Here is a 13516-nt window from a genome sequence, read left to right as displayed (position 1 = left end):
GCCAGTCCAGCAACTGTAAAAGCTGAGCAGAGAAGCAGCTGGGTATGGTAATGTTGGAGTTGTGCTGTTGGAGTGAATGTGAAGATGGTTTGTGTTTATTTGTGAAACTAAAACAGCCTGAAGCAGCTTAAGGAAAGTAGAAGAGTTACTGTTTTCCAGAAGTAGGACTTGCAAATAGTAGTAGAGGAACAGGAGCTAGGGCAGAATCTGGGAAGAGAGGCATAACAAATAGTGAGTCCTTTGGGTGTGTTTCTTATAGGCCAGGTTGGGGAGGGGTTTCTGTTCGCTCTCTAGGATTTTGGAGCCCACTAGCCTGGATTTATGTAAAAAAAACTGTGACAATACACCTTTTATAAGGCCCCAATACCTGGTTGTTTCATGAGTTGTTTCAGTCAGATTAGGTGAGTTCTGCTGCTACTGATGATGTGATTTTTGTGACTGAGGTTGCTGCATTATCTTTGTGGGAATTCTATGCTGTATTTCTTGTTCTGATCCCTATATACCACCTAGTCATTCTTTTGAAATGGGTGACCATTTAAATAAATATGCATATAAAGTTATTAAATTATGTTCTTAAATTCTCTACTTGACAAAAGTTTATATCAAACTGGAAGCTGTCTTTCTATCCTATCATTTCTGGAATATAATCCCATGATAATATTTCACAAATGCAATATTTCTTTCTTGTTTGATAACAATAATACTTTAAAAAAAAACACACACACAACAGCTTTCAAAGTTGGACAAGGGACCAATTAATTCTTCCTTTCCATCAAGGGAAACATTTATTGTCAGACTTTTTTCTAATCCCTTTAGACCTTTAAGGAATGATTAAAGATCTATTCACCACATTCAAAATACAGTCCATGAGGCAAAAGGTTTCAAGAGTCTTCCACAAAGTACCATGAAATCTGTGAGGAAATCTGAGCTAATTGTAAATCTACCTTGAACCGAGTTCACTCCTGAAATTATATGGGCCAGTATGTGGCTTTCTTAGTATTAACACTAAACTATTTGCCACTGCTTTTTGTTTTCCAGAATGTGTTTTGATTTCTCAATGTAGCCCTCAAGGATTTCTTCCATCCAAGTACACTTTGAATCCAACCATCTTTCTAGCTTTTCAAGGCTATTTAGCCTAAAGGCTGCAAAAGACGGCTCAATTGTCACAAAACTTGCCTTGACCCTTAACAGCAGTAGAATGCAACATTAAAACCCACAACTATGAAACAAAAGGTCTCTTGAATGCTGCAATGCAAAGATAAGGAAGGGTAAGCAAAGAATTCAAAATCACTGGAGAATCCAAGGCCAGAAGGGACCATGTCTCTATGGAGCTCCAGGAGAACATTTCTTGCAGAAGAAATCATTTGGAGAAATTTGACTAATTCCTCACTATAGTGGCAGGAAAGAATCTGGAATATTTTAAATGACAGCTGTTCTCTCAGGGATATCTCCCGGGAGTTTTAAGTTTCTTTCTTTGAAATAAAAATAAAAAAAACCCTGCTGGAATGACTAACATTGCACTTAAGCACTGCAACCTTGTTTCTGGTTGTCACTGTTCCTGGTATATCTTCCCTACAACCAAAGAGAATAGGGAGAAAAATACAATGTTGAAAGATCCCTTGACCAACCACAAGAATCTTTTCTAGCACTCTGGAATCTACTGCCTTGCAAGGTAGAAATCAAAACAGATGACTCAGAAAATAGGGGAGTCAGGAATCTGTTGTTAAAGCTAACCCAATTTCTAATTTAAATCCAACAATTTGCATGGATTTATGAACAAACTTACCAATGCCAGGTGACACAACACGCTCATAATGATATGGATTCACGCAGACACTGTCACATTTCAAGTCAAATGCATACTGGCAATATTTGACATGTTTGAGTTCATTTTTGTGAAGATCAGGCCACCTCCATAACCGTGCATAAATTACATGCGGAAAGCCCTTTCGACCAGCCACCTAAAAAGATTGGAAATCATGGGAAAAATTCACTGGAAAATCAGAGGAAAATCATCCAAGAATTGAAGGAAATATTTTATACTCTACTGAACACTACAAAAACATTCATCTGTAAGCACCATTTCCACAGGTTATAGGCAAGCATGGCGATTTTCCATTCTTTCTTTGTCACTACATAAAATAAAGAACATCACAGCACTAGATATGCTGCTACTAACCTGAAGCCTTCCATCCAGCGTTCTCTGAATGGTAACACATTTGCTAGGATGAGCTCCATTTGTGGTTATGGCTGTGATCAAGGAATCCAGTTCATCTTTTTTCTCCTTGAGTTTTTTAACTAAGCTTTCAATAGCCCTCTTTGCAAATGTTTCACTCTCCCCTCCTTGTCGATGGCACATCAAACTGTGAACAATGCTCAGGCAAGCATCATTACTGGTTGGCGTGTTGGTAATAGACATACTGTCCATTGGTACAGTTCTCACTTCAAGACGAAAGATCTCTGCCAACCAGTGGGCCAGAGACTACGTCTAGGGAAAGCCTAAAAGAAAAGAAATGGCGAAACATTACAAGAACAGCCATGAAATGTTTTCTGTGGGTCTGCCATATTTTTCTCAGTTACCACTATAATATTTAAATTGAGTAAAATGAATTGGATGGAGAAGTAGTCTAACTCAAACATACTTCTTTCCCAAAAACATAAAGGTTGGAGGGTTGCTGTTGTTTTTTTTTATATATAAAATGTGCCATCTTTCCCTTTCCAGTTTTTTCAAAGAGCATAGATTGTAATTGAATTGGGCTAACCTTGCAAATCCAACACAGGTAGTCCTCAAACTTATGACCACAATTGAGCCCAAAATTTATGTTGGTCCAGGAGAAGTGTGAAGAATTTTTTAGGTACATTGCTTCAATCCTTTATCCACCTTTATCCAAGTTTCACTGCATTGTTTGTATTGTTCTTTTTGAGTTTTAGGCCAAGTATGTACAGATAGTCCTTGACTTACAACAGTTCATTCAGTGACCATTTAAAGTTACAATGGCACTGAAAAAAGTGACTTATGACCATTTTTCACACTTAACAACCATTGCAGCATCTCCATGGTCACGAGATTTACATTTGGATGCTTGACAACTGGTTCATATTTATGAAAGTTGCAGTGTCCCAGAGTCATGTGATCCTTCTGACAAGACAGGTCAATGGGGAAACCAGCCTTACTTAACAACCGTGTCACCAACTTAACAAGAAAAGTAAAATGGAGTAAAATGGGGCAAACCTCATTTAACAAATTTAACAGAAATTTTGGGCTCAATTGAGGATTACCGATACTTGTACAACAAGATTGCAGTAAAGTGAGGTGTGATGGCAAAACATTTAGGAAATCCTGATTTAGAAACAGCAGCAATGCTTAGGAACATGTGGGAGGACAAGACAGGCAAGTCTAGATTTGCCCAGGTAAGACAACAGGGATTATTTTTCACTTTAAAGTCCAAGGTGGGGAAGGGGGGAAGAGGAGAAAATTTGTCTGGACTTGCCCAAGAGGTTCTTCTCAATTCCTCTTATTGTTTTAAAAAAAACTTTTCTTAAAAGGAAGTAGGCATGAGATATCAAAGGGGAAGGGAGATCACCTGGGAAAAAGAATACCTGGAAAAGGGATAAAGATTGCTAGAAAAATATTAGCAATATGGAGATTGTAAACAGTTATAGGGTGAGTTAGTTTTCAGAAGAAGTAGAGGACTTAGGAAAACATAGGAGGAACTGTGGTAGGAGTGAAGATGAACTTCTGTGGGGACAGGACGGAAGTGAGGGAGGGTGTGACTTGGAGTCCAGAAAACAGTCATTGAGCAAAAAAATGATGACTGTTTGATGTGTAGAGAAGGCAGATGGACAGGGAATCTGAGAATAACAGAACGCAAGAGACGATGACATATTCTGAGCCAGTAATCTCTAGGGCAGGGATGGCTAACCTTTTCGTCGCCAAGTGCCAAAAGCGCACATGTGCACACATACATCCATAATGCAATGAGCAAACCCCCCGTTGTGCCCCACCCCCACGCATGTGCGTGTGACCCCCGTGTGTGCCTTCCCTCACACATGCACATTCAACCCCCATGCATGTGCCCTGCCCCACTATGCACGCATGCACATCTCTTGCATGTGCCCCCCCCACGTATGCACGGCAAAGACCCGAAAACCAGCTGGTTGGTGGAGGGCACCCACGCAGGTGCAGTGGAGCTAAGCTGGGACAACGCTCACGTGCCCACAGAGAGGGCTCTGCGTGCCACAGGTTTGCCATCATGGCTCTAGGGCAGTGGTTCCCAAACTTGGCAACTTTAAGACTGGAGAATTCTGGGAGTTGAAGTCCACAAGTCTTAAAGTTGCCAAGTTTGGGAACCACTACTCTAGGGAGTTAACAGGAAGTGCTCTTAAAAGTTTTGAACCAAAGTTGCAATTTATAGAAGCAGTTATTAGTCAGGATCACCTGGCTGGAGAAGCAAAATTTATCAGACATAATATAATTATTATTCTATTTTCAAGTGTGTGATTTTGCTCTATGGATCCTGATATTTGGAAATTGTTCTCTGCTTCAAAGAATCTGTCTCTGGCTTTTATTTTGGAAAAGTTTTGGGAGTTTGGCCAACTTAATTCTTGCTTATTTGATACAATCTTAATCTACATGAGTCCAGACCCCACTTAAAAGATCTGGGTATAGTCTCCCCACAATTCTATGGGAGACCATTGAGATGTTGCTTCTTTTTTTTTAATCAGTGGTAAAAGCTAGATTTACATTTTTCCTTCTTATCTGCAGTTACATTCATTCTAAAATCATAATATGGAGGCTTCTGTGTTCATCACAAAAGGAGATAAGGCCCCTGTTCTCTGGTTTGATACTTCAAAGCAACTACTGTAGAGCCAGAAAGTGAAACTTCAATTTGCTTTTCATTGTTGTTGTTGTTGTTGTTGTTGTTATTCACAGTTTGCAGCTAAGTTGCTCATGTTGTGAGAACCCTAGCACTTGTCAAAGTGTTTCCATTCTCCAGAAATATGGTGACAACAGAAGTGTAAAATTCAACTGTCTTGTCTTTTCTTCCTTCCTTTCTCCACTTTTCTTTCTTTCTTTCTCTTCTTCCAATTAATATATCTGCTCATCTAAAAAATCGTGACTCTGGCCAGCTACAACAAGTAAACACAGCATAGAAAACACAAAAACAACAAGGACAAGGGCACACTTACAATCCACAAGCGAGGGAAAAACAACTACCCACAAGAACTCAACAGAAGCTGCACCATGCAGCAGAGGCAAAGGGTGTAATAGAAGAGACAAGGACCCATCATCATCCAGCAAAGTTGCACCTCTCTTTAGGTTATTCACTTTCTGTGCCTCTCTTCTCATAAAAAACAGCCTTCTTAGAAGTATCACAAGATATAGTTGTTCCATTCTTCTCATCCTCATCTTTATATATTGCCTTCCAAAAATACAACCATACAGACCTCCATAACAAAATAATAAAGCACTCAAGAGACAGAGTAAAAATGGAACTGAGGTTCTGAACAGTTTAGCTCAGATCCAACAACATTGTGTAACAGAAATTCAGCAACATACTACACGTAGTCCTCGACTTATGGCAGTTTGTTTAGTGGCCATTTGAACAGCACTGGAAAAAATGACTTATGAAAGATTTTTCACACTTATTACCATTGCAGCAATCCCAAGGTCACATGATTTACATTCGGCCACTTGACAACTGGTTCATATTCATGACGGTTGCAGTGTCCTGGGGTCATGTGACCATTTTTTTGAGACTTTTTAGCAAGCAAAGTTGTTACTAATTTAACAACTGCAGTGATTCACTTAAGAAATGCAGCAAGGAAAATCGTAAAATGGGACAAAACTCACTTAACAAATTTCTCCCTTAGTGACATAAATTCTGGGTTCAGTTGTGGTCATAAGTCAAGGATTCCCCCTTTACTAACTCTAGACAAACCAAAATGCTTGAAAAATTGCTTAAAAAGATAAAACATATTTTACCAATTGATTTACCATTCAACCAAGCGAAGAATATTCTATTACACATGAACATACCTTGGACCTCAGAGCACACCTATTGTAAAATAAACAAAACTGTGGAATTGGATTGCAATCTTTTATCTACCCTTCACCTGAATAATTAAGAGTACAGTTGCTTTAGAAAAAAAAATATATATCGCTCGGAAATGTTTCCTGTCTTTCTACAACCACCAAAGCAGTACTCTGATGCTGCTGTTTTGCTCTCTTTAGCAAGGGAGAGTACAAAATTTTTAGGCACCAAAGCTCTGGGAGGGAGTGGAAATGGCAGTTGGTCTTACCTGAACTGCTATTTTGGGGGCTCGCACAGGAGGCTCCAGTGGATGGTATTGACACACCCATTTGGCCATGAGACACGCCTCTGTGCTCCACCCTTCCTTCTCCACTTCATCGAAGTGAGCTCCCCTCAGACCTGAAAACAAGGCACAAAGGAGAACTCCCACCACCCCAGCTATCCTACTACCTAGGGCAGGAACTGGAGCCTCAGTCCGAGCCCAGAAAATAGCAGTTCAGGTAAGACCAACTGCCATTTTCCAGAGCGAGGGACAGGAGGCTCCAGTGGATGAGACCTACCAAAGCTAAGTCCCATGGGCGGGGAACTCATGCTCTGCAATAACCTGCTGTACCCAAACATTGCATTAGCCGATGCGAACGCATCCAATCTGTAATGTTGGAACAACAGCAATGGGGATGCCCATGTAGCCACTCTGCAAATGTCCTCTATGGGGGCCTGGGAGGCCCAAGCCGCCGAGGTGGCAGCGCTTCTCGAGTGTGTTGTGATGCCGGCCGGCACTGGCAACTTCTGGGATTCATATGCTAGAGATATGGCTAAGCTGATCCACCGGCTAATGGTGGAAGGCGTTACCCTCCTACCCAGAGATGACAGTTGGAAAGATAGGAAGACTGCCTCTGACCTTTGGAAGGAGGCCGTCCGCTTCAGGTAAATACACAGGGCCCGTCTGATGTCCAACTGTGCCACTGCTGTTCCCATTCTCTAGCCGGGTTAGGGCAGAAATCAGGGAGAACAAGTTCCTGGGAACGGTGGAATATGGAATTCACCTTAGGAAGGCTGGGTCCAACCTCAAAATGACCCTGTTGTTGTGGCACATGCACAAGTCCTCCCTAGAGGAGAGTGCTCCTACTCTGACACCCTTCTAGCCGACGTGATGGCGACTAGGAATACCACCTTAAGGGTTAGGTGTTTCATGCTAACCATTCTAATGGCTCAAAGGGCTCCTCCATGAGAGCCCGTAGCACAGTGGGGCAATTCCATGTGGGGAATCTATGCACCACTGGGGGGTACAGGTTGAAGACCCCCCCAAAGGAACCTCTTCACAACAGGAAGCTGGGTGAGAGGAACTGGGCCCACGCCCGGGAGGATCGTGGCAAGGGCGGCTAGTTGCCTGCGCACAGTCCCCCGGGCGAGACCCTTGTCTAGACCATCCTGGATGAATTCCAGGACCTGCGGTACCAAGGCCATGGTGGGCTCAATCCATTTTGCCTGGCACCAGGAAATGAAAGCCACCCATGTAGAGTCATGGATCCTCAAGGTGGCATTTCTGCGAGAGGCCTCTATGGTTCTAATCACCCGCAGAGAAAATTGAGCTCCCTTTAGGCGCTCCTGCTCAATATCCACACGGCTAGTTGCAGCCAGTGTGGTTCCGGGTGCATCAGCTTCCCTTGGTGCAGCTCTATTTCCCCCTCCGGTATCCGCCATGGAGGCTGGACTGACATGATCTTGAGGTCTGCGAACAAGGGTCTCCTCGGCCAGTGAGGAGCCACCAGGATCAGCTCTGCCTGCACCCTGACTAGCTTCTGAACTATCCCGGGAAGGAGGGGGAGGGGAAGAAAAGCGTACAGAAGTCCCCTTGGCCACCTTGCGCAAAGAGCGTCGACTCCTTCCGTTCCCTGAGCTGGGAACCGAGAGAAGAACTGCGGAAGCTTGTTGTTGGCTGGAGTGGCGAAGAGGTCCACTACTGGCCGTCCGAACCTCCGGCAGATGCTCTGGAACAGCTCCTGGGACAGGCTCCACTCTCCGTTGTCCACCATCTCTCGATTGAGCCAGACGGCCTGATGGTTGTCGATCCCCGTGATGTGCTCCGCCTGGATCCACCGCAGATGTCTCTCTGCCCAGCGACATCGCTTCGGTGTGCAATGCCCTGGAACACGTGTCGCCCTGCTGATTGATATGGGCCTTGGCTGCCACGTTGTCGGTGAGTACCAGGACGTGATGACCCTCAACAGCGGTCCGGAAATATCGAAGCGCCAGATGGATCGCCCGGAGCTCCAGCCAGTTGATATTGTATTGGAGTTCCTGCCAGGACCACCGGCCCAGCGCCAACTGGGACCCCAGGGTCGCCCCCCAGCTGAACAGGCTAGTATCTGTGGTGAGAACGAGGCGCTCCTGGTCCCTGAACTCGCACCGCTTGAGCAAGACTGGGGACAGCCACCACTTGAGGAAAATCCGTACCTGAGGGGTGGCCTCGACCTTGGCCGGTGAGCTGCTGGTGCTGGCTCTCTAGAACGGTAGGAGTCACCACTGCAGAGTCCTGGCGTGCAACCATGCCCACAGTACTACCTCGATGCAGGATATGAGTTTTCCCAACAAACTGGATAGAAAGGCTATGGGAACATAACGGTCCCTACGGACCTGCTTAATCATCTTAACCAAACTGGCCCTATGGTCCGGGGAGAGAAAAACCTTTCCTGCACGGGAGTCTATGTCTGCTCCTAAATGGAGAATTCTAGTTGACGGGGTGAGGGAACTCTTTTCAAAGTTGATGGAGAACCCCAGCCCCTGAAGGGTGTCCACGACCTGCCAGAGGTCCGCCCTCGTCTGACCCAGGGATGCCCCCTGGACGAGGACGTCATCCAGGTAGCAATATAGCCTAATGGGAAAGGGCCCTTAGGTAGGCTGCCACCACTGCCAGTACCTTGGTGAATGCTCTAGGTGCAGAGGATAACCAAAAGGGAAGGGCTCTGTATTGGAAGTGGCAGCCCAGGTAGGAAAACCGCAGGTACTGCCTGTGGCGTGGGAGGATGGGAATATGGAGATAAGCCGCCAGGGGATCTATAAAAGCCATGTAATCCCCCTCCCATATGCCTGCTGGAATGGATTTAAGCGAGGCCATCTTGAACTTGCGGTACACAAGATGTTGGTTCAAGAGCTTCAAGTCGAGAATAGCTCTCCAACCCCCCGAAGCTTTCAGCACGAGGAACAGATTTGAGTAGAACCCCCGGCCCACCTGGTCCGAGGGGACCGGTTCTATCGCAGCAATGTCAAGCAGATGCTCAATGGCCTGACGCATCCACCTGCGCTTGTCTAGATTTTGCGCCGGGGGAAATGTGCGAAAGTGGTTGGGGGGGATGGAAAGGAACTCTAGCCGAAGCCCGTGTGAGACAGTGCTGATTATCCAGGCGTCAGAGGAAATTCTCGCCCAGGCCTCGGAGAAGAGAGCCAGGCGACTGCCAATGGTGGGATCGGGTTCAACCTATTTGCCCCGGTGGTAGGAGCGCCCACCTCCCCCTCGAAAGGGCCGCTTACTCTGAGGCTGAAAGTGGGATCTGTCCCTACTGAAGTTGCGGTCAGATGTCCTCTCTGACCTGGGAAAAGACTACCTGCTCTGCTACCTCCTCTTGTTCCAGGGGCCGGTACGAGGGCTTGCGGTAAAACGGGGTTGACCTTTGTTCCGCCTTCTTCGACGAGGTGGATAAGACTTTTTCTTTGTTTTTGTCCTCCATGAGGAGCAGTTCCAGGGCTGCCCCGAAGACGGAGCCCCCCCGTGTAGTCGGGTGATGCCAGCTGCCTTTTGGACTTGCTGTCTGCCTGCCACTCCCTGAGCCAGAGGAGGCGACGGGAGGTCACAGATGACGCCATAGCCCTGGAAGCAAACTTCATCACGTTTAGTGTGGCATCAGCCAAAAACTGCGCAACTGCCACTAACTTGTTCAAATTCTGATGCAGTCACACATCCTTGGAGGAATGCGTTACTGGCTCTTCTCCATCCACGGGATCGCTGTGCGATTGAAGAATGAAGCCGATGCTGCTGCCAGGCCGCTGACTGGAATGTTTTCCTCAGGGTTATCTCCGCCTTCCTGTCATCTGCCTTAAGGTTGTCTGCAATGTCCTTGGCCACCAGGGATGCAGGCGACGCCAGAGCCACCACAGGTGGGTCCATGGCTGGTAACTGTAATGCTTTGGAAAAATCTGGCTCAATGTTATAAAAATGTCTGTCGTTACTGCCAAGGTTTGGGAAGGCGGTGGGCTTTTCCCATTGCTTCTTGATGACTTCCAGGAAGAGGTGAGGGGCAGGAATCTCCTCCTTCACCACCTTGGGTTCAGAAAAGACTGGGCCCCAGGGCTTTTTTGCTGCAGGCCTATCCTGGCGTGCAGGAGCCTTCCTTGGCCCCCTCCCTAGCTCCATCTATCCCCCCTCCTCTTCTACCTGTGCAATAGCACGCGCTTTGCGTAGAAGAGACCGGAATAAATTTGGGGGGAATAGTCCAGTAAATGCCGGAGTTTCCAGCTTGTCATCCTCCTCATCCTCAGACAGGTCATGATCTCTCTGGGGTCTGTCCCCTGTTACTGAACCTTCACTAATGAGGGAAGGAGAGGTAGGGCAGCTCACGGGATTGGATGGAGGCCAAGCCTGGGATGAGCTGGCCCTAGGATCTGGTGCTAAGGACTGAGCAGTCTGCTGCTGCAATCCATGCACAATTCCAGAGGCAATTGCTCTTTCAATGAGATTTTGCAGCCCCCTTGGCAGATCATCTACATCCAGAGAATCCCAGCGGAATTCTCTGGTTCCTGAGTTACCCCAGCTTGGGGAGCTACACTGGACTTGGTCAGGGCCTGATCCTCCCTAGGATACACGTGGGCACAGGAATCTTCCAAGTCCAAATCCTGGTCCTCCAGGGAAAGAGGAGGGGAAGGAGACCTTTCCCCCAAAAATCTCCGTGGGGAATTTGGAGGGAGTCCAGACTGGAACTCACCCCCCAATGGGGATCTGGAACGGGGGGGAGGCACTAAGCCTACCTTGCAAGGTCCTCAAGTTTTTCAGCCCTGGAAAAGGCAATAGCAATAGCAGTGGACTTATATACCGCTTCATAGGCCTTTCAGGCCTCTCTAAGCGGTTTACAGAGAGTCAGCATATTGCCCCCAACAATCTGGGTCCTCATTTTACCCACCTCGGAAGGATGGAAGGCTGAGTCAACCCTGAGCCGGTGAGATTTGAACCGCTGACCTGCTGATCTAGCAGTAGCCTGCAGTGCTGCATTTAACCACTGCGCCACCTTGGCTCTAGGCCTTTGAGAGAGCCTTGTGCCTCCTCAGTTCGTCCCTCTGGGTGGCACGAGAGGGGCGGGAGTTTGCAGCCTTAAGGGCCCTGGCAGAAGCAGTGGGTCGCTGCCTGGTTGAAGGTCCCTCCGCAGGGGAGCATGGGGGAGAAGGAGATCCCCCCGCCTCCTCCGCCATCTGGCCACGTGGGGGAATAAGGAAAATAAAGAAAAAACTACTCACCCTCCTTGAGCAGACTCCTGGCTCTCCCTCTCTTCCGCTGCAACAGTTAAGGAGAAAACAAACTGAATGAATGATGCTTTCTCCCCTTCTGGACAGCCCCTGCCTCAGCACCGAGGACGATGTGTTTGGGGGCTGCCGCTGAGGCTTGCCTCGGCCCGGGTCACTTCGTGCGCTCTCCTCCGCTCCGCAATGCGCTCACAGTTCAAAATAAGAAAACAAAAAACTTCTTTGCGCTCTTCCCAGCGCTCCATGCTCTCTGTGGCTCGAATCCAGCTGCTGAAGCCGTTTCCAGTAGATTGGTGCAATTGGGGGGGGGGGGCTCGGGGCTGGGAATCCCTAGCCTCTAGCCTCCCGCTCGCATAAAAAAACCCAGGGATCGGCGCCATGTGCTTGGCAAAGCCGGAAATGGCTGCGGCGACCTCAACACTCTCTCGGATCCCAAGGATACAAAGTAACACTCCCTGGTCGTTGGAAAGGAAAACCACGTAGAGCTACTTACAGGCTAGAGCAGAGAGCTAGCTACAGTGGCAAGGAGGTTCCAGTAGAGATAGAAATTACAGGAGAAGTTAAAAATATGTCTCGTCTTTAGCCGGACTGAGATGAAGTGGAGAAGGAAGGGTGGAGCACAGAGGCGTGTCTTCAGCTTCATCCCAAATGGCCGTGTCAATACCATCCACTGGAGCCTCCTGTCCCTCACTCCAGAAAATGGACTGTTCCCTGCTCTGAATTTATGCAAACATACATAAAACAAATTCAAGTGCATTAAGTTTCCTTTAAGGAATTTCTTGATATTGAAACCTTGAAAAAACAAATCTGAGAAAAGGAGGAGGTTATATAATAATGAGTACCGAAAGCAGCAGTTGAATGATAGATGCGCAATAGGCAATCAGGGAAAGGCAGATATCAAATTAAGATAAAACTGGAAACACAGGGTTAAATTAATAAATCTGACTTTAAATTCCAAACAAAGAAACAAATGAGATAAAAATCTGTTTCCAAGCATGCAGTGAAAGTAGCACCTGTCTGCAACACTTGAAAATAGCCACACCTTTTTTGGCATCTTGCAGCTGTTGTGCAATTCTAAAAAAGGGAGTTATAGAAAGGCCCTATATTTGCAATCCCATATACTCTAAAGCACATTTCTGCCCGCCAGTCTAAAGCACTGCATAATTTTATTTTATTTTCAAAATGTATACATAAAACATGCTTATATAAAACTACGGTAGCAATTACACGAGTAAAAAGGGCTCAAAGGAGGAAAACTAACCTCCTGCACACTGAACCTCTTTTTGTAACCTGTTTCACAGACATTTTGTTGTTGCAGTTGTTTTCTAGGTCAGACTCTAGATCAGGGGTCTCCAACCTTGGCAACTTTAAGCCTGGAGGCTTAAAGTTACCAAGGTTGGCCCCTGCTCTACATGATAAGGGATGAAAGAGGCAGCTACCCATTTCATTGCAAATTTGCACCACAAGTTGCTTAATGTTTTTTCATCTCAAAAGCATAAAAGAGAAAAGACTTACCTTGTCCAGGATCCCAATTTTCCCAGCATTCTAAAGACAGCCAACAAGCTTCCAAGAACCAAGTCAGTTAGCTCTCTGGGCTTAAATGCTTACATTTACTGGCTTAGAAGCCAGCAAGCCTTTTCCCATAGTTTTTACTATCCATGGCTCTGTTTCACCTTCCGTTAGCAGTCTCAAAGCTATCTTGTGATAGCAAATGTTATATTAATTCTTTCTTTTCAGGTAATGTGAATCTGTCTTGTTCAATTTTCTTGGGTGGCCCTAGATCCAAATATTACAAAAGGCAAGCAAGCTCTTGTCATTGATCTTCTTCACACACCACTCATGTACTTCCTTCATTATTTCCATTTTTCTTCTTTTCAGTTTTAAAACACTAATATGTGCCTCAGATCTTTGCATAGCTCCAGGTGACAGTCACAAATTGAACAATGGCACCTGCTGAGAGAACATCTGCA

At 46.2% G+C, this 13516-nt stretch overlaps 1 protein-coding gene across 2 annotated transcripts in view; it reads right to left on the bottom strand.

Moving 5' to 3' along the window:
• SMAD4 (SMAD family member 4) overlaps positions 1–13516 on the bottom strand; it is a 38909-nt gene that overhangs the window by 16559 nt on the left and 8834 nt on the right. For both annotated transcript variants that reach the window (XM_087715330.1, XM_087715331.1), the window contains exons 2-3: positions 2180–2499; positions 1787–1961 (exon numbers count right to left, since the gene is read on the bottom strand). In XM_087715330.1, coding sequence (XP_087571456.1) covers positions 1787–1961; positions 2180–2428 — 424 coding nt within the window. In that variant the 5' untranslated portion in view covers positions 2429–2499. The remainder of the gene's footprint in view (positions 1–1786; positions 1962–2179; positions 2500–13516) is intronic.

Source organism: Thamnophis sirtalis, unplaced genomic scaffold (genome assembly GCF_051295495.1).
Source record: "Thamnophis sirtalis isolate CommonGarterSnake01/CBP01778 unplaced genomic scaffold, rThaSir2_p1.2 scaffold_5, whole genome shotgun sequence".
Taxonomy (NCBI): Eukaryota; Metazoa; Chordata; class Lepidosauria; order Squamata; family Natricidae; genus Thamnophis; species Thamnophis sirtalis.
This window is presented reverse-complemented; position numbering and strand designations above follow the sequence as displayed.